Source organism: Coffea arabica, chromosome 4e, assembly GCF_036785885.1.
Source record: "Coffea arabica cultivar ET-39 chromosome 4e, Coffea Arabica ET-39 HiFi, whole genome shotgun sequence".
NCBI classification, from domain to species: domain Eukaryota; kingdom Viridiplantae; phylum Streptophyta; class Magnoliopsida; order Gentianales; family Rubiaceae; genus Coffea; species Coffea arabica.
The window spans coordinates 46,718,466-46,738,839 of record NC_092317.1 but is presented as its reverse complement, the minus strand read 5'-3'; the positions used below and the strand labels follow the sequence as shown (position 1 = coordinate 46,738,839).

At 33.0% G+C, this 20,374-nt stretch overlaps 2 protein-coding genes and 1 pseudogene across 2 annotated transcripts; all 3 read right to left on the bottom strand.

Moving 5' to 3' along the window:
- Window positions 1-3,171: 3,171 nt before the first annotated feature.
- Window positions 3,172-3,971, bottom strand: LOC113741091 (glutathione S-transferase U10-like). The gene is made up of 2 exons (XM_027268575.1): window positions 3,654-3,971; window positions 3,172-3,573 (listed from the first exon to the last, which is right to left on the bottom strand). Exons 1-2 carry the CDS (start codon window positions 3,969-3,971, stop codon window positions 3,172-3,174), a joined length of 720 nt encoding a protein of 239 aa, XP_027124376.1.
- A 10,202-nt stretch (window positions 3,972-14,173) lies between these two features.
- LOC113741090 (glutathione S-transferase U9-like) lies at window positions 14,174-15,254 on the bottom strand. The gene is made up of 2 exons (XM_027268574.2): window positions 14,893-15,254; window positions 14,174-14,816 (listed from the first exon to the last, which is right to left on the bottom strand). The coding sequence occupies exons 1-2, from the start codon at window positions 15,013-15,015 to the stop codon at window positions 14,376-14,378; spliced, it is 564 nt and encodes a 187-aa protein (XP_027124375.2). The 5' UTR covers window positions 15,016-15,254; the 3' UTR covers window positions 14,174-14,375.
- Window positions 15,255-18,005: 2,751 nt separating this feature from the next.
- LOC113741089 (glutathione S-transferase U10-like) lies at window positions 18,006-18,781 on the bottom strand (annotated as a pseudogene).
- Between the last annotated feature and the right edge of the window lie 1,593 nt (window positions 18,782-20,374).

The following is a 20,374-nucleotide window of genomic DNA, read 5'->3' as shown; positions in this document are numbered from 1 at the left end:
GTACACTAATTCTACATGGTCTTATATTTTTTATTTTTAAAATTTTACTCGAAAGGTTCTTTTTCAAACACAATGTAATTTAAGTCAAAATAAACAATAGTTTAACATGAAAATAATCCCAAAAAATAGCCTTATTTTCCCTTCAGTATTCATGGGATATATAATGTAATGTCATTTAAACTTACTTTCATCTAATTATTAGAGAATATGAATACTTGATAAAAGATAAAAGTCAAGATTTACATGAAAAGTATAAAAGAGAAAAAAAATGGTAAAGTTTTAAGAGTATTAGTTGCTTGGAAGCATGATAAACAAGCAGAATTCAAAGAAAAATGTATTTTTATTAAATTTTTCTATAGTGTAAGCAAAAAAAATGTATGTTGCATGTCAAAAAATGTTATGCTAAAGTATTGAGTTACAATGATATCATAATAATAATTATTTTAAGCTGCAATTTGTTGGAGTTAAATGAAGTTCTATTTGCAAAAAAAAAATGAATCAATAAAAGTTTTAAAATTGAAAAAAAAAAAAGCAAGAGCACATAGAAATAAAAAAGATACAAGAAAGATTAAGACCAAAATTACATTGTTTAATGATAAAATAATAGATCTATTAGTGTGTGAGTGAGAAAGAGAGAAATAAGAATAATATGAAGAAGAGTGAGAGACCATAACAGAAAATACTTAATTATAGAGAGAAAAGAGGAGTAATTAATGCAAAATAGATCCTAATAAAATCAATGAACATATATAAAGTTGATTGATTGAGGATAACCTTGGTGTTTCAATAAAATACATTCTGACAGGAAGATAATTTTTCTGACAATTGTCCATTGACTTTAATCAATGATTGGCCCAAATCAATGTAAATCAATAAAAAATTGCTTAACTCCGAAACTTAGGATAAAAATGAAAAGGGATAATTTCAAAAATCTCTTCTAAGGTTTCTGACTATCTTACTGGTCTCTTTTCAGGTTTTAAAAATTACACGAATCTCCCTTGAGATTAATTATGTTGTAACATTTAAGCCCAATCGATAATTAAAAAGTGATATTATAAGAGAGAAGATAATATGATTCCATCCTTAACTCTAATCTATTGTATTATTTAATTAATTTAATACCAACCCACACATTAAAGAAAAGCACTAAAATTTAAAATAGTTTTCTAAAATTATCCCAAATGAAAACTTTAACCAAATAGGCAGCTGATATCTTTTTTTTGTTCCCTAAGTTATATGGGCTGCCAATACACGAAGAATTGGGCTGCCATGCAATTTTAAGTTCGTTTTCTGAGTTGAATTTGTTATATGAGTCATGCAAGGCTAATTTGGGGAAGAAAGTGTTTTTTTTTTTGTTACCATTTATGAACTATTTATGTAAACAAGCTAATTTATCTCCTTTGAGGTTCCTATGTGTCTAGACTAGTTGACTGCAAATGTGTCTAGAACGGTTAGATGGCACATACAAATTAAACACTTTCCATTTTAAGTTAATTACATTTATATCCTCTGGGGGTTCCTATGCAATTACCAAACCAACCTTGTGGTTTGGCCAAATAATAGATAACCGTGGAACTAACAATTGTTAATTTAGTCTAATAATTTTGTTCAAATGTTGAAGACGCTACAATGAATAATGAGTTGGAATTGGAAGGTTTAAAGCCAATGTATTATGAAATGACTTGATTACCCTTCAAGAGCCAAACCGTACTTTTTACAACTTCCTCCTATATCAATTTTCTTTTCAATTGTTAGATAAAAAAGTAGTCTAGTCAAAGGGGGTGTTTAAGAATTGTTTGTACATTCAAAAGAGTTTACCATTATTTGGTCAAATCATGGGTTCATTTGGTGATAATATGACACAACCTCAAGGAATGTTATTGTAATTTACATTTTTTTTCTTTCTTTCAGAGGAAATATCAAGCAATCTATGGGTTCGTGTTGAGACTCTAAAAACTACAGGTCTTATGTTCAATTCTCCTCTTTTTTGTCTTTATTTTTTAAATCTCACTCTTTCCTTGCTTGATCAAGAAAAAAAAAAAGACTTCAAATTTTATAAAGAAAAAAAGTGAGAGTTTGAAAGCCGAACCGGAAATTTCATGATGCCTGCCTACTTGCTAAATTTGGTATGAGGGACATAATAAATCTTTCAAATGAAAGGAAATATGCAAATAAAGATAGTAGTAATTGGGCCTGGAAAATGAGATCAAGTGAAAGATGGGGCTAGGTTACTCAAGCCATCTATCCAGACAAAGCCCAGCCCAATTGCTAACTCTGTGGCAGTTTCATCATCACATACTTTTGAGAGTTTATAAATAAGAAAATATCACAAAAACTAAAAATTTCGTGTTAGTGGACAATTTTAAGTGCCTTGTTTATTCAAATTTGTAGTGTTATCCTCCCAGTATAACTTTCTACTTGTACAGGGAAAAAAAATTATTGACATATTAAAGAAGAATAACAAGTATAGATTACACAAGCAGGGAAAACATTTACATTAAAAAGGAATTTGCACCAACATCATGAATAGTGATTAAATATATAACAACTATCAGTCTACCGAAAATTTTAAAATTTGAGAGGGTTAGATTGAGTGATAAAATGGGAGGAATTATAAATATAATAGGTTCTGCATTCAACACCTTCCGCTTATAAAAAAAAATTAAAATTCGAAATTCGGTTACAAGCCAAGTTCAAAATTATCCTTTGCCTCAAAAAAAGCCTCTCCTCCAACAAAAACATATTTAGTGCCTGTTTTGGGTTGAATCTTTAAAAAGGACTTGCGGCTATATTGCAAGTAAACTTAATTTATGTAATGATTGATATGCTCACTAATATGATAGTTGATCACTAAAAAGTTGGATAATTAATAATTGCTAAGTATATTCATTTAGCTCATCTTCACAAGAAAATCTCGCCAATTTTTTAAGGCAATTTCTATTTCAGAATGGACAAATACACCAAAGCCAATTACAATTTTGACTTGAATATTATTGTTCAACGATGTAAACAAAAATATGAAAATGTTATTCTTGACTTCTTTTTTTTCTTTTGTGATAAATTATAAGCTTTATTTCTTTGAACCAATAAGCATATTAAAGGCAATCCCTTAATCAACATACAAAGCAAAATTAATGCAAATTTTTAATCACGCAAATTGCAGGAACTTCCTTAATTCAAACTATGAACTGGATTAGAAGTTGGAACTTTGAAGCCAATTTGTTTTAAAAACTGAAGAAAACCAACCAACTTGTCATGAGGAGGAATTGTTTCCTTCACCGCAGGGAGTCGATATAGAGCTTGCACCCATGAGAATACGAGTGGATTCTTCGCAGGATCTATAATCTTCACACCAGAAATATCATCTTGTGCCTTGAAGGCACCAAGGAGTGCAACCATCATAGCATCTAGCATCCCCAACTTTTCAGATTGGATATGATCTGGAATTCCCTCTGGAAAGTAGAAATCCTTCACACCATCTTCCAAAGTTCTGAGTTTCTCGTGCACTTCTGCAAGGGCTTTCCCCACTTCTTCCTTGTTAGCATTGAAAAGTTGGGCTATGCTGTCTTGCACCTGCACTTATAGACGTATATGATCCACATATTTCTATGAGCAAGAGGAAAATATATTGAAATGGAACGATGAATCAACACCTGTTGGATGTAAGCAGCCCAAAAACGAACTTTGGCTCTTAGATATGACTCCTTAGGCAGGAATTGAGGTTCATTTGGCCAGGTTTCATCAATGTATTCAAGAATAACTAGTGATTCACATACTGGCTTTCCATTATGGACAAGGATAGGGACCTTCTTGTGAACTGGATTGTATTTCAGTAGCAAAGGGCTCTTGTTCCTCAAATCTTCTTCAACATAGTCAAAGGGTATGCCTTTGATTTTCAAAGCCAATTCTACTCTTTTCACATAAGCGCTTGACCACATTCCGTGTAAAACTACTTTGCTTTCCTCACCCATCTTTCTTTATCTAATGCTTTGGCCTTGGATCTTAATGTTTCTAGTTACTATATTGTGGCTTAATCTAGGGATAATTGAAGAAACCTTCCCTGAGGTTTGTAACTATGTCAATTGGTACCCCTAAATTTTAAAAAATAACACCTACTTGCCTTTTCTCCACTTTTTGTATCTTTATCAACCCAATTCAAAATGTATTATTGAGAAACTTATTTCGGAGAGAGAAGATGTTTCATACCAAATTGCCCTTGCATTGTCCTACTTTTTTTTCCCAAAATTCAGAGTATATTATTAAAAGCTTGAAAATAAAGACATATAGTGTGAAGACGTAATTCTGATAGGATAGAATATACCAGTAAGTATTTTTAAGGTACAAAATATTAATTTTTAAAAGCATATTTAAGGTGTTTCAAGTCAACAAAAATTATTTCTTTTATTGTAAGGTATTTTTGTTAATTTGAGTAGTTTTATAAATTTTAAAAATTATTGGAAAATTTTAATTTTGCTGTATAGATCGATGACTTGAAGATCAGAAAAAAAACAAAATATCTAAAATTATGTTTACAAAGCCATTTGAGGTGCTTTTAGAGACAAAAATGTTATTTTTATTGCAAATATTTTTGGATGAATTTAAGGATTTTATAAATTATTTATAATTTTTTGGCTATTTAGCTTTTTATCAAATTGAGGGCTTGAAAACAAAAAATGATAAAAATATTTTAAAAATAATTAGAAACTTATTTGAGGCATTTTCGAGGTGTACAAAAGTTATTTTTTGAATTGCAACAAATTTTGGGTGACTTTTATAAGTTATCTAAATTATTTAGAACTTTTAATTTTTTTTTAATTTTGCATTTCTTGTCCAGATCGATGACGTCAAACACTGCAAAAGGTCTTTCAATTTTGTTAATACGTTGTAATTCTTAAGGAATTAACTTGATTTGTTATGAAAACTAAAGGTCCGTAAGAAAAGAGTAATTTTGAAATGGAAATGTCTCGTCTCGCCCAAAATAAGTTTTTAAAGCATATTTTTTTGAAATGGAGTGATAAATTTACAAAATATTGAAAATAAGGGAGTAGGTGATATTTTTCAAAGTTTGAAGGTACCAAGTAATATTATTACAAATCTCAAAGGAGATTTCTAAAATTATCCCTTTAGTCTCTTTCCAGTATGATTCTCCACTCTGTCTCAGAAAAAGGAAGAGAAGAAATGACTAATAAGAAGAGGCAGTTGTAATGCCCAAGAATCAGCTTAAAATACGTTAAGTGATCAACAGTTGGTAAAACACACGAATCAAAGATCAAGAGTGAACAGACTAAAGCATTATTAAATGTCTTTGCTATCGTTGGGGATTAATGGAAAGTTTTAAATCAAAATAAATTAGTTCTCAAAAAAATATGCCCAATATTTACTAATTCCAATTACATTCCTTAAAACAAATTATATTCCCTTTAGAGCATTTCTAGTGCAATGTAGGCTTCCAATTTCCCAGCTTGATGCGGAGCTTTCAGTTGTTGCGTGCTTGGCCTATTATATCACCCTAACTATCTTTTTTGCTTAACGTACTGCAATGATATCTCTTTTCTTGAAAGCAAAAATGTGTTTTGCCCTCAAGAAAAAAGCTAAACATATTCACGGAGTACAACCGTACAAACCCATTGTTTTGAGCTATTTCACGCCCATACAAGTTCTTTTTTGCAATAATTTATCTCGAGACATCTTAAACTTTAAAATATTTCAGATGGCTGGCCAAAAGGAAAATGCCTCGGACATCAGAAAAATTCACATACTTTTCTTGTATACGAAGGCCAACGACTGATATCAAGAAGTCGTGCTTTTTTTATTTCCAATTTTTCAAGCATTTACCCTTAATTATTTAAAATGATTGATCCATGTGACTTTGTGTGCTTTAAAAACCTATTTCCGATTGCCGATGAGGTCTTGATCTATTGAATAAATTTGAGATCCTAATGAATTAGAAACCTTAACTTCAAGTCCCTCTTTTTACTTCTTTGCCTCTTAAGTCCTATTCCTATCCCTACCTGCCAAAAAGTTATGGTGAAAGAAACTATTTCATTATAGGGAAATCGTACTCTAAACAATATACAACTACTTCGATAAATATAAAATAAAAGATGGTTCACATCCTAATTTTAAGAGTTCCTATATTTGTATCTATAGTTTATACATATCGTGTTTTTCAAGTTGATTAGTGTACGTGTACTTTTCATCTCATATATATATATATATATATATATATATATATATATGTATATGTATGCGTACTCTTCATTGTATATAAGTGGAAACAAAGTTATACAATTTGTTATTAAGTTTAATTTAATTTTGGTCCTCCAAAGTGAATCAAAATCTCAATTTGATCCCTTAAACTGAAAAGTCCGAATTTGGCCCTTCATAGAAGCAAAATATCTCAATTTGATCCCTCAAACTGAAAAATTTCCATCTTGGTCTTCATAAAAAATTTTAAATTTGGCCCCTAAATTCAAAAAGCCTCAACTTGGTCCTTCAAACCAAGAAAGTTGTTCCAAATTGGTTCTCCAAAACTAATTTGGAAAAGGCACCATCAATTTATTGATTATAAACAAAATTAAATTAAACTACAAAAAATTACACAGTTGTTTTGTTGTTCTACAAGACTAAGAAACGTTTGCACCCCTATGTTTTTGAATTGTAAAGTGTGATCTTTTGCAAGTTACCTGTGATTTGGATGTAGAATGATTTAGAGCTTTCATCAAGGGAAAATAAAGAAAATAAAATACGCAAAAATTTAACTTAGCCAAAAAAAGGCACCTTTCATTGAAATGGTTAAAGTAGAAAAGTCTCTGCTGGACTGATGAAGAAATCTTCCTAATTTTATGTGTAGATTGGTTCTTTCATAGTTTTTTTTTTTAAAAGAATAATTGATAGTTTTTTTTTTTTTACGACAGTTTGAAGACAATTTAATAACAACTGCATGGTTAAAACAGAATGTGACGGTCAACCAAATAAGGCTCAACTGCAGAATTTCGAACTAGGCTTTTCATCCACGCTGAACACATTTCCTAATTGAAGGCAAGCCTATTCTATCTAAGCGAAACGTTACGACAGTTTGAAGACAATTTAATAACAACTGCATGGTTAAAACAGAATGTGACGGCCAACCAAATAAGGCTCAACTGCAGAATTTCGAACTAGGCTTTTCATCCATGCTGAACACATTTCCTAATTGAAGGCAGGCCTATTCTATCTAAGCGAAATGCCCCCCGAGCTTTCATAGGGAGGTCCACAAGCTGATGATATGTTGTATTGAAACCTTGATCACGTCCCATGTTTGCTAAAGAATCAGCAACTTGATTACTTTCCCGAAAGCAATGAGAAATTTCAACAAAATTAGACGACAACTTTAGAAGGTATTTAACCTCTGTATAAATACTCCATGGACAGCTAGATCCCTATTTTAGGATGTGAACAAGAACCAACGAATCCATTTCAATGTGCAAGTTAACATAACCACGAGAGAGACACAACTTAACCCCAAAGAGAAGAGCGAGCGCCTCAGCTTGAATGCTGGTTACATTCCCAAAAAAAGAGGAGAAAGCGAGCAGGAAATTTCCTCCATCATCATGCAAAACCCCACCACCACCTGCCCTCCCTGGGTTACCCCTTGAACAGCCATCAGTATTAAGTTTAATTACACCCAAGAGTGGCCGACACCACCTTACAATCATAAATGAGACTTTCTTATGAATATAAGAGAGCAAAGAATAAAATTCCATCCATGTTGAGGAAGTGAATGGGTACCCAGGGAATTGCAACCTAAAGAGGTCCTTCACATTGTCAAAAACAAACTCAGAGATAGTGACGTGAGAAAGAAGTTTCCCTTCAAAACGTGCCGAGTTTCTGGACTTCCAAATATTCCAACAAATCAGAGAAGGTATAATAAAATGAACAAATGAAATGAAACCATTTCTTGGTGCGCTATACCACCAACCTGCAATATAAGCCCGAACCGAGCCACCTGAATTAAGCACACCTGAAGCAGAGCCAAAGAAATTCCAAACTGAAACTGCTACTTGTCCACTACAAAAGACATGGTCCAAAGTCTCACCATTAGCCTGGACACAACAGAAACACTTTGATGGGCCCGAAATACCAAGTTTGCATAACGTGGAGTCCATGGGTAATCGATTTCGCAACAAGCGAAGAAGAAAAACAGACACTTTGGAAGGAATTCGTAGGTGCCAGACTTTTGAGAACATAAATGACCTTTGCTTATGTGATTGCACCAGGTTAAAAGCTGAGCTCAGCGTGAAAACTCCAGATTGAGAAGGAGCCCATATCATTAAATCTTCCACACCATTCTCAATTTGAGGGAGAGAGAACATTCGGATGTTGTTGATAATAAATGGAGGTACCCACAAACCCAGCAACTGAAAATTCCACCTGCCATCAACTAAAAAATCAGACACCTTGTGATCCGAAACACTCCCTAACCGCATAGCCAAAGGCCCAGAACCTAACCAATTATCAAACCAGAAATTAGAGTCCCCAGAGTGGATAATGAAAGTTATATGTTGTTCAGCAATGTTCCAAACATGTAACATCCTACGCCACGTATGAGAGGCCCCTTCCGAATGAACAACCATACCTGGGTGCGCATTTGAACAATATTTGGCCATCATAAAATTAGCTCAAAGAGACGCATTTTGTCGAAACCACCACCATAGCTTAATAGAAAAAGCATTAAAAACATCATCCAGTGATCTAAAACCAAGCCCACCCTCCTCTTTTGGAGCACAAAGATCCTTCCAACGAATCCAATGGTATTTTAAACCACCCTCATCTGAATCCCAAAAGAAATTTGCAAACAAATGCTCGCAAGTAGCAAATACAGATTTTGGAGGTGACACAGTAGCTAGCAAATGCAATGGAAGCGAGGACAGTACATGTTTAATAAGTACAACCTTACCTCCTAGTGACAACAAATGATTTTTCCAAGAAGCAATCATAGCAGCCACCATCGTGATCAAATTTTGGAAATAAGCCTTTTTACGTCTCCCCACCATTAGAGGACAACCAAGATAGTTAGAAGGCAATTCCTTGGGAAAAAATCCCGTTATGCTCTGAATTAATACCTTCCTTGTCCGGGATAGTTGCGGGTGAACCATGAAACAATTCTTTGAGGCATTTATTCTCTGGCCCGAAACATGTTCATACTTTTTCAGCGTTTCCATTAACAACTTCAGGAATACTGCTGAGGCACTAGAAAAAATAAGAATATCATCTGCATACCCCAGGTGACTAACTAGAGGACACCCTCGAGGAACCTTAAAACCATTAAAGCATGGATGCAACAGAAGTTGATTCAAAAGCCGGGAAAGCACCTCTGCACCTACAATAAACAAAGAAGGAGACAAAGGATCCCCTTGACGATGCCCCCAAAAAGATGGGAAAAAACCACATGGCACTCCATTAATCAAAACAGAAAACCATGGATTAGAAATAAGACGCCAAACCATATCAATACATCTTTCGCCAAACCCAAAAGCACGTAACACATTGATCAAAAAAATCCAAGAAACCCTATCATAAGCTTTGGTCATATCCAATTTGAGAGCAACATTGCCTCCCCTATTCTTCTTACCAATACCCATAATAATTTCTGGTTCTTTCATAGTTATTCAACCATTAATATAATAAGTTTGGAGGACAAAATTAGAACATTTTCCATTATTATGTTGTAATAATTTCTTTAACATCGTACTACTCCTTCAATAACATTTTTATGATTGATGCAACAATAGATCATTATAAACCATACCAGAAATAGATTACCAAAATGAGAAGAAATCACCAGAACAAAATATAAATTATTAATAAAAATCTGATCAACATACTAATAAATGTTCATAATATAGCAAAATACTACAATAAATTCTAGTGGTTAAGGCTGAGAACCCATGAACTAGAGGTCCCTACTTCCTAAATCACGACCCTTTCCTTCTGAAAAAATTAAAATAAAAGAACTATAATAAATTTATGGGCCTAGGGATGCACCCAAAATTTTAGCCCTGGGGAGCAAAAACAGGTTCAATGGAATTAAAGAAAAATTGGTACTTGATATAGGTTTAACATAGCTAGGAAAATTGGTGTTTGATCAGATAGACAAAAGTTACTTGTTGTGGGATTGGATTTTAACTAAAGATTTGACTAACAGGTGTCCAATTAGAACTCGTAATGAGAGAAGTCACAAATGTTAGCTTTTTTAGAAAAATATAATTAATTTACTAAAGTGTCTAAATATAGGGGTGTAATAATTACGGTTATATATATTTACATGACAAGTTAGGTGTAATTTAAATGTGCTAAAAAAGGGCTTTCCTTAAACATAATCATTTAACTAGATACTCTACTTGTATGGTATAGAATTTCCTTAGTTGATGATATTTTAAAGTTACACTATTGGCTAATTATAACTAATACAAGGAAACTAAACTATGTTTGATAATCTAATTCAACACTTTAACTTAATGAATTTAGTTCTCAACATGTTTAGATGTGTTTTATAATAAAAAATGGAACATCTAAATTAATTAAGTAGCATTAAATTTGCTAAGCGAAACTTTAAAAAATAAGTGATAAACTATTCACTTATCACTTAAACCTTGTTTGATAACTCAATTCAACACTTAAACATAATGGATTCAGTTCATACCATGTTCAGATGGATTAGATGGATTTGATAACTAAAAGGGCTTTCCTTAAACATAATCATTTAACTAGATACTCTACTTGTATGGTATAGAATTTCCTTAGTTGATGATATTTTAAAGTTACACTATTGACTAATTATAACTAATACAAGGAAACTAAACTATGCTTGATAATCTAATTCAACACTTTAACTTAATGAATTTAGTTCTTAACATGTTTAGATGTGTTTTATAATAAAAAATGGAACATCTAAATTAATTAAGTAGCATTAAATTTGCTAAGCGAAACTTTAAAAAATAAGTGATAAACTATTCACTTATCACTTAAACCTTGTTTGATAACTCAATTCAACACTTAAACATAATGGATTCAGTTCATACCATGTTCAGATGGATTAGATGGATTTGATAACTAAAAGGGCTTTCCTTAAACATAATCATTTAACTAGATACTCTACTTGTATGGTATAGAATTTCCTTAGTTGATGATATTTTAAAGTTACACTATTGACTAATTATAACTAATACAAGGAAACTAAACTATGCTTGATAATCTAATTCAACACTTTAACTTAATGAATTTAGTTCTTAACATGTTTAGATGTGTTTTATAATAAAAAATAGAACATCTAAATTAATTAAGTAGCATTAAATTTGCTAAGCGAAACTTTAAAAAATAAGTGATAAACTATTCACTTATCACTTAAACCTTGTTTGATAACTCAATTCAACACTTAAACATAATGGATTCAGTTCATAACATGTTCAAATGGATTTGATAACTAAAAATTGAACATCTGAATTAATTAAATGGCACTAAATTTTTTATGCAAAATTTGCTCCCAAAAATAACTGATGAGCTTTTCACTTATCACTTAATGAGATATACACTTAAATATATCAAATTTAGGACTTAGCAATTCAATAATTTAATGGATTCAGACTTCAAATTTTAGATTTTAGATTTCAATTTTATCAAACACACCATTAATAAGATATACACTGAAAATCCCAAGACATTAGTCTCTAACTACAAAAGTAAATGTTTGAGCTCGAGAAGCTTCTGCCTCAGTAGGTCCGTAAAACTCGCTAGAATAGGTAGTATTATTGTACCTGGCAAAACAACAAGCAACGAAATCAAAGACAGATGAGACCCCTAAACTATAAGATAAGTAAGTTTCTCTGGACCATACAAGTGCGCGCCAAAGAAGGGTTTAGTTAAGATATGCTAACGAAGGGCTTAGTTAAGATATGCCAAATTTCATCAATTATACAAGTCAAATCTAACCATACATGTCCACTGATTAGATCTTCTAGATCGTTCACACTAATAATCCAACCCTCTCCTCCAAACGGGCATTTTAGTAAATAACCAAAAATGATACTTGGGATTAAATGACACAAATCTGGAAAAACTCTTAGATCTAATAAAGAAACAAAAAGAAACTAAATAAAAACTCTTACCAGGATATCCTAAGAGAGAAGAAAACTTTAATTAGAAAAACCTTAGGACAGGGAAAAACTCGTACTAATACATACTACTACAGAGAAAACTCTCATTAAAATACCTTAAGAGAGATTTTATTGAACATAAATAAAAAATAGGAGGGAGACTTTGGTTTGAAACCAAGATCTTCCTCATATGAAGAAGAAACTATTGGTAGAGAGAAGGTAGAGAAACTTCGGTTGATAGAGAAAGGGAAGACAATTCAATATCAAATTTAGTACTTAATAATTCAGTAACTTAGCGAATTAAAATCTCAAACTTCAAACTTCATATTTCAGTTTTCAAATTTGAATTTTATAAATTGCACCCTAATTGTTGATTTGTGAGGGAAATTGATATTTCTTTTATTGCTATCTAAGAGTTATACTAATTGTATAAGAATTTGAGGAAAATAAGCATTCAGTTGATTGTAAAATACTTTTATAAAGGAAAAGCAATGAACTATTAAAATAATTAATAATAATAATAATGTTGGGTGCAAAATCCAAAAGCCATTTTGGGGAGAATTTATACATTTTGGAGGTACGAAAGCAGGGTGATCAACGTCGTTAAATACTAGAATTCCAATCAAGTTTTTAGAATATTTTGGGAAGCGGGCCAGCTGTGTTGCCATTGTCTGGGCCGATCACATACCTTTGATGAGGTCACCCAACAGATTTTCTTGGCAATAAATAGACGACAGAAACACGATTCATCGGTTACTTTAATGCCCAAAGAGTCATTATTGGATACAGCAGCCGGCCATACACACTAGTAAACATTTAACTACATACGAAGATGATGAAATTTCCATATTGTATCAACATATTTAATTGCAGAAACGAACTTCGATTATCCTGTCTGACTTAGTTGAGACCATTTACAGCTTTATTGAACTGGATTCCAAATTTTATAGTGATCAATAATTGATCGACTTGAAATTAAATAATTGAACAGAGACATAATACAAGAATCATGTCTCACATTCCCATTTTTTTACTCGTACTATCTTTTTTGGTTCAAATAAATAATTTTCAGGAAATGACTTTCCAATTGATCCGATGATGCATACACTCAATAACAATCTCTTGTAACTACTACAATTGCAATTGGCTGGGGAGAATTTTGGCAAAACTTGGGCTTTTTGAACATTGAACATCTTTCCTCAATTGTTAAACCTGGCCAAAACTGGTCTAAGAATTTTATTTCCTGTGACCTTTGGATTATTTTTTATAAAATTCATCTGCTTGGTTGGTATATTTATTAATTTTTTTTTTGAAAAATGGAACTATTGCATTGTATTTGTAAAACATGCATATCAGAAAACAAAGCAATGTTAAAATGTGGTGGAATTCTTCCACAAACATTTGATGAAATTCTACATAAGATAACTATATTGGCTTGTATTTTTTGACCTTCTGCTTTATATGATACTTCAAAGAGGATGCTGGATGAATATTCACAGGAAAAAGTTTTTGAAATGGGAGTTTGTAAATCCTTTTCCACTGAAACGAAGAATTTTTATAAGTCATAGATTTGCTTAGTTTTTGCAAAAGCGGAAGGCAACTCCTTGTTTCTTATTTTGTTCTTTGCCGAAGACAATTAAATACTAGTGTCATCATGGTGAAGCACTTGTATATGGTTTCTGTTTCAACTACTTGCAGTTCTTTAAATTTTTTTTTTAACGCTGCATTTGAATTGAAGGATTTAACGAAGAGTTTGAAATCCTCTCAAATTTCTCTAATTGTTTAGATTATGTACTAGAAATTTGGACCTGGAAAATTATTTTAAAAATTAAGTTCATATCATGGACACCAATAGTAATTACGGAATATTGTGGAACCCTTTTGGGTGCTATATATCTTGTAGAGTGAGACGAATTATCCATAGGAAGCGCTTGAATGAGAACAAGGAAGAAGAATAGTGGTTTAGCAAATGAATAGTGGCAGATGACAAAAGGAAGAAGAGTGTTAGTAGTAAATGCAAGATTTTAGTGATGATGTGATCAAGCTATATAGGACGATTTGGCATGGTCTTGATCCGACTTACATTAATTGGTTCTGTTTGTACTTTTAAATAAAGTTCATCTCCCAAACTTCCGTCTCAATCAGTAATGACATTAACCATAAAATCACTATATTCTTGATTGGCTCTCAAATTCTCCCTTTTTCCTGTTCTTTTCATCAGTCGATGTGCGACTTCAACAGCTACATTGTGCCTTGTGTAGAAGATTGAAGTTTGCCTTCAAGACCACGATCGTGGCCGCGACTTTTGTCCATGAGTTTGATGCCAGTTCGCTTAACAAATTGAAGCAGACCAACCATATTGTCATGAGGCGGGAGTGTTTCCTTTACCATAGGCAGTTGAATTAGATCTTGAATCCACGAGGCAATGAATGGATTCTTCTCAGGATCTATAATCTTCACACCAAGAACCTCTTCCTGTGCCTTGAAGGCAACTAGATGTCCAACCATCATAATATCTAGCATCCCCAATTTTTCAGCATGGACATGATCAGGACTTTTCTCTACAAAGTAGAATTCCTTCACTCCATCTTCCAAAATTCTCAGCTTCTCATGCACTTCTTCAAGGGCTTTCCCCTGTGCTGCCTTTTCAGCATTGAAGAGTTTAGCCACGCTCTCTAGCAGCTGCAACACGACGAGTTAATGAAGCACATCTATTTATAAGACGAGAGGGAATTTTCTTGAAATGAAACATGAATACCTGTTCGATGTAAGCAGCCCAAAAACGAACTTTGGCTCTTTGATATGGCTCCTCAGGCAGAAGTTTAGTTCCACTAGGCCAGGTTTCATCAATGTACTCAAGAATAATGACTGATTCACACATTGGCTTTCCATTATGAACAAGGACAGGGACCTTTTTGTGAACTGGATTGTATTTGAGGAGCAAAGGACTCTTGTTCCTCAGATTTTCTTCGACATACTCGAAAGGTATGCCTTAGATTTTCAGAGCCAATTCCACTCTCTTTGTGAAAGCGCTTGCCCAGGTACCATGTACAACTACTTTGCTTTCCTCTCCCATCTTTCTTTGACTGATGCTTTGGCCTTGGATCTTGCAGTGTTAGGTGCAGTCTAGTGGCTTGATACATTCGCCGCATGATTGATGGTCGACTCTATTAATACACAAAAGCAAAGAAAATGACAAAAACGGAAGCATCTATTTTAAGCTTTGGTAAGGACACTAATGAAAGATCAATAGGACATGGAATCTGTATTACTTTAATGTTATTATCGCATTTGTTTACACGTGTTGTTTTAGTACATACATTCCTTGGTATAATTGAAGTTAGCAAAAGTATAGAAGCACCGTATCTATGTATGTATGTAGAAGAGTCTAAGTCCGCACTCTTTTGATTTAAATTCACACTTTAAGACTCGATAAAACATAGATTCTATTCTTATGCACTGTCAGTGCAAAGATTTTTTTACACTAGTTACTAGTTGGAATGGATATATGCCATAATGTGTACATATAGAATTTGAAATTTAAATATGTTAGTAGAATATCCCATATCATCGTGACACTATATGTGATTTTTTCAAAATCCATATAGATGCGTAATATATCTGTATAATCCGATGGTGGTTCAATCCCCATCGATTTCCCCAACTGGTCCAGTTGGGCCTCTCCTCCCCTTAGAATAGGCTAGAATAGAAGTAGAAGTAGGAGTAAAGTAAATGTTGTCGTTTGACAAAAAAAATAAAAAAATAAAATTAAAGCTATTGGGCCACTCCATTTTATTGCCAATTGATTTTAAAATGGAAGTTCAACTTCTTTATCATGGTACCAAAGTTAGATCATGGTTTGTTTGTCACCCCTTTTATACTTTCACCTATAACTTGGATCTTTCTCTATTGGCTCAAACCCATTTGTCAAATCACATTTGCGAGGGAGTGTTAGTAGAATATCCCGTACTGATATTCCAAGTATTTTCAGTCATATATAAAAGTTGTTTTGGCCATTCCACTCATTGCCAATAGATTTTGAGATGGAAGTTCAACTTATTTATCAAAATAAAAATAATATTTAATGCATCCATCCTATTAATGTAAAAAAAAAAAAAAAATCTTTACACTGATAACTCCAAATCCACACTTTACCTAGGGTAAAAATATGCTGCAAATTTCCCCCTTCTCCCAGCGTTCACCTTCCGTAGGCCTTTTTTCACCTTTAAGTCGTTTCCCTTTTCATGATAGACTGCGGCAATGATCATTGAGAAATCACCATCATATGTGCTATTTTTGTTTAGATAATGCCAGTAATATGGATTTATGTATAAGGCTTAATCTAAGTGCTTTAAGCATAGTTTGTGATGAGGAGAGGATTCTTCCCTGCTCTGAATGCCAGGTTGCACATTTTGTATAGAAAATTTGAACCTTTGTCCAAATACTATAAAGTTACAGTTGATTAATAAAATCATCTAACGTTTTGAAGAAAAAAGTTAATTTCATTGATTATCAATTTTTTTTAATCTCACTTTTCTCACGCCAAGCTTTGAGCAAATCGTCATACCATTTCCTTTGAGCTTAATAGCCTTGAATTTATTATTATTAATCGCACATCCATGATGGATTTTACCTCTTTTTGTACACAAATGAATTATGGAAATAATACATAGTGCTTAATAATATGTTTGCAATCTTTCCCTTAGAATCAAAATATTTCCTATTCATCATGTGTATTGCTTCATTGTAATTTAAGGACCAATACGTACTCCATTTTATTCAGGTATTTACTGAATAAAAGGAAGATATTGGAATTGGAAAAAGTTCCAAGTAATTACCATAATTGCAAGGGATTTAATTTTAGACATTGGTATTAAGGGTATGTAGGTGAGAAAATGAATGGCGAAAACTCAGAACTAGAGACTGACATTTTATTTAGCTCTTAGATCGAAATATACATTTTATCCCTGTCAATAATACCGATACTGCTAAAAAAATGAAGAGAATGAGGTCAATTCTTTCTTTTTTGTAATCAAAATAGTCACAAAAAATGGGGTCTGGGAACGAAGTATATATATTTTCTATATTTAGGGTAATAAACAATTACTATATCCAAAGAACTTGGGACTCTGGTGTAGTTATCCCCATACGATATATAATAATTCAAAACCAAATATAGTTTACTCTAGAATATTATCTAGCAAATCCCACACCTTTGTGCTCAAAAAAAGGGAAACTCATGAAGTATCACAACACTTTGAATAAATTTCCTAACTTTATTTTGTAAATTTTGCTTTCCAGATGGAGCTACCATTCCTATTATCAATTTCCTTTTCCCAACATCTTACTGGATTTCAAATTGGATACAATCATATTGTTAAAGTTAAAATCTTTGACCTCAAAGAATAATAAATAAAAAAGGGTTTCCCTAATGGGAGCCAAATGGGTACTAGTTAATATACCTACAATTGACTTAACTTACCATATATATACATATATTAGCAGTTATTATCCTTACTTGCATTTATATACTTTCCCTCTTTAATCTTACCCACAATTTTTTGTATTTATTCACTTTTCCTAATTAATCTTACATTTCAAAAATATGACTTGTATTTTTTCACGCCATGTGAGTATGGGCAAATTTATGGCCCCTATCCCGTGTAGAATATTGAATTGCAAGTCTCAACTTAACTTTCTCTTTTGAGATATTTATTGGCTTCATATAATTGAAAACAAGCAAAATAAGGGCAGTTACACCAATGAACATCCATGACAAAGTGAACTCACATTGCAGAAATTTCTTAGAAACTACGTTAACAGCCACTGGCTGCGACACAAAGCATTAAATTTAGGACCAGAATATATAGCTTAGAATTTGAAGCCACTTTGTTTTAGAAACTGAAGAAGCCCAACATACTTGTCATGAGGGGGGGGGGGGCAGTTTGCTTCACCACAGGCAGCTGAATTAGAGCTTGAACCCATGAGAATATGAGTGGATTCTTCTCAGGATCTAAAATCTTCGCATTAAAAGCCTCTTCATGTGCCTTGAAGGGACCTAGGGTTGCAGACATCATAATATCTAGGATCCCCAACTTTTCAGCAAGTACATGATCAGGGCTAATGCTTCCCTCAGGAAAGTAGAATTCCTTCACACCATCTTCTAAATTTCTTAGCTTCTCATGCACTTCTTCAAGGGCTTTCCCCTGTGCTTCCTTGCCATCATTGAAGAGTCTGGCCATACTCGTTAGTAGCTGCACTGATAAGAGTTAATTGTGCACATATCTATCAGACGAGAAGAAAATTTATTGGAATGAAAGATAAATACCTGTTGGATGTAAGCAGCCCAAAAACGAACTTTGGCTCTTTGATATGGATCCTTAGGCAGGAGTTGAGGTCCACTTGGCCAGGTTTCATCAATGTATTCAAGAATAACGAGTGAGTCACATACTGGTTTTCCATTATGGACAAGAATAGGGACCGTTTTTGTGCACTGGATTGTATTTGAGGATCAATGGACTCTTGTTGCTCAATTCTTCTTCAACGTACTCAAAGGGTATGCCTTTGATTTTCATAGCCAATTCCACTCTCTTCACAAATGGGCTAGACCACATTCCGTGCAGAACTACTTTGCTTTCCTCTCCCATCTTTCTTTCTCTAACCAAATTCTTCAGCCTTGGATCTTGATGATGTCTATAGGTACTAGTATCATATAAGGTTTTAACAGTTTCCCTAGCAAGTTTCCTACGTACCCTGTCTCGCTCGTAAAAGAAGAGAAAATGAGAAAAAGAGGTCTCTCTGCTTTTTCGATGCCCAAGAATGAATTGAATATAGCTGTTGGTACTACATATTATTACGGGGAGAGGAGCCACTGCAGTTGGGGTCTGGTTTGGTTCGTGCGGTTATTAAGATTTTTATATTATTTGATGTATGATTACTTACATTATTACATTCTAAATAAAATATTTGACATTTGGTGTATAATTACTTACATTATTACATTCTAAATAAAATATTTAGCATATATTCAGTGCAAAATTATAATGTATTTGTGCACTAAAAATTTTAAAAATGTGCAGTAATTGGACGGAACCGCACAAAAAACAATTGAATTGAGTCCTTGTCCATTATTAAGAGATTAAGTGGATATGAAGTATTTTAGTAGCATATAAAAGACGTGTGGGTTTCATCAGTAAGTGCTATCTGATCACTTTCCAAAGTTTGATTATTAACTTAATTCAGTTTGACTTAAAAAATCTTGAAACTCACATGGGTCGGTGGAAATTGCACGGAGAAACACAAACACCGGAGAGAAGACTCGCTCTCACAGTCATTTTGCTCTTAGATTCTTTTCTTGAAAAATCAAGGGTTAATAACAGTTTGCTCCTTTAAAGTTTCTGATAGTCATATTCTGTTCCCTGAACAGTAGAAGCATGCACTTTAACTGTAGCAATGTTAATGTCATTTAACAAAAGTTAGGTTCCAGAAATTAAAGATTCTAGATTCAAATTCATTCCTCCTCTCCGCCTTTTAAATCTCACTATTTCCTTACTAAAAAATTTTAAAAAAATGAAAGGATTTGAGGTCATCTCAAATTTAAGTGCAAATTCTCTATGTTTAGAGTAGTACAATTCCCAATGAACCCTTCTTTGTTTTCCTTTTATATTCAATAATTTTGATTTCTTTGTAGAAATATATATATAAGCTAATTACAATCGTAATTTTTGTTGGGACAAATGGAGAGGCTAAAAGCCAAATCAATAGAAACCATGCTACAATATATTTTTTTTTTTTTTTGAAAAGAACCATGCTACAACTAACTCTCTGTGGGGCGAGTTGGCTATCAAGTGAAATATAAGATATAGGCGTGGCAGTAGGCCAGAGGTCACCGAAAGGTGTACAGTGGTGCACCCTACAATAATTTACCAAATTCTTCCAAAGAATATGTTAGAAAAGTTACTCCATGTGGCATACTAAGACTAAATTATTTGTAGCATTCGCTTAAAAATACTCTCCTTCCATATGTGATGCAATATATACTCCCGACTAAGAAATGCTTTTCTTTTCTTTTTTTTTTCTTTCGTCCACAGAATGTTGATAAATTCAACAGCCTAATTAAATAAGTGTTAATATAAAACCAAAGAGCCATCTACCCTAAATCATCTCGTAATAAATCTTCTGAAATAATCCAGTCAACCCATCCAACAAGTGGTTAACTAGAAGCATATTCCAAAATTTTG

Bases quoted from the DNA above. Each gene is read 5' to 3' on its own strand.
- LOC113741091 (XM_027268575.1), bottom strand. From the start codon at position 3,971: ATGGGTGAGGAAAGCAAAGTAGTTTTACACGGAATGTGGTCAAGCGCT. The intron at 3,574-3,653 runs GTGTTGATTCAT...CTATAAGTGCAG, and splicing joins GGGCTGCTTACATCCAACAG to GTGCAAGACAGCATAGCCCA.
- LOC113741090 (XM_027268574.2), bottom strand. From the start codon at position 15,015: ATGTGTGAATCAGTCATTATTCTTGAGTACATTGATGAAACCTGGCCT. The intron at 14,817-14,892 runs GTATTCATGTTT...GTCGTGTTGCAG, and splicing joins GGGCTGCTTACATCGAACAG to CTGCTAGAGAGCGTGGCTAA.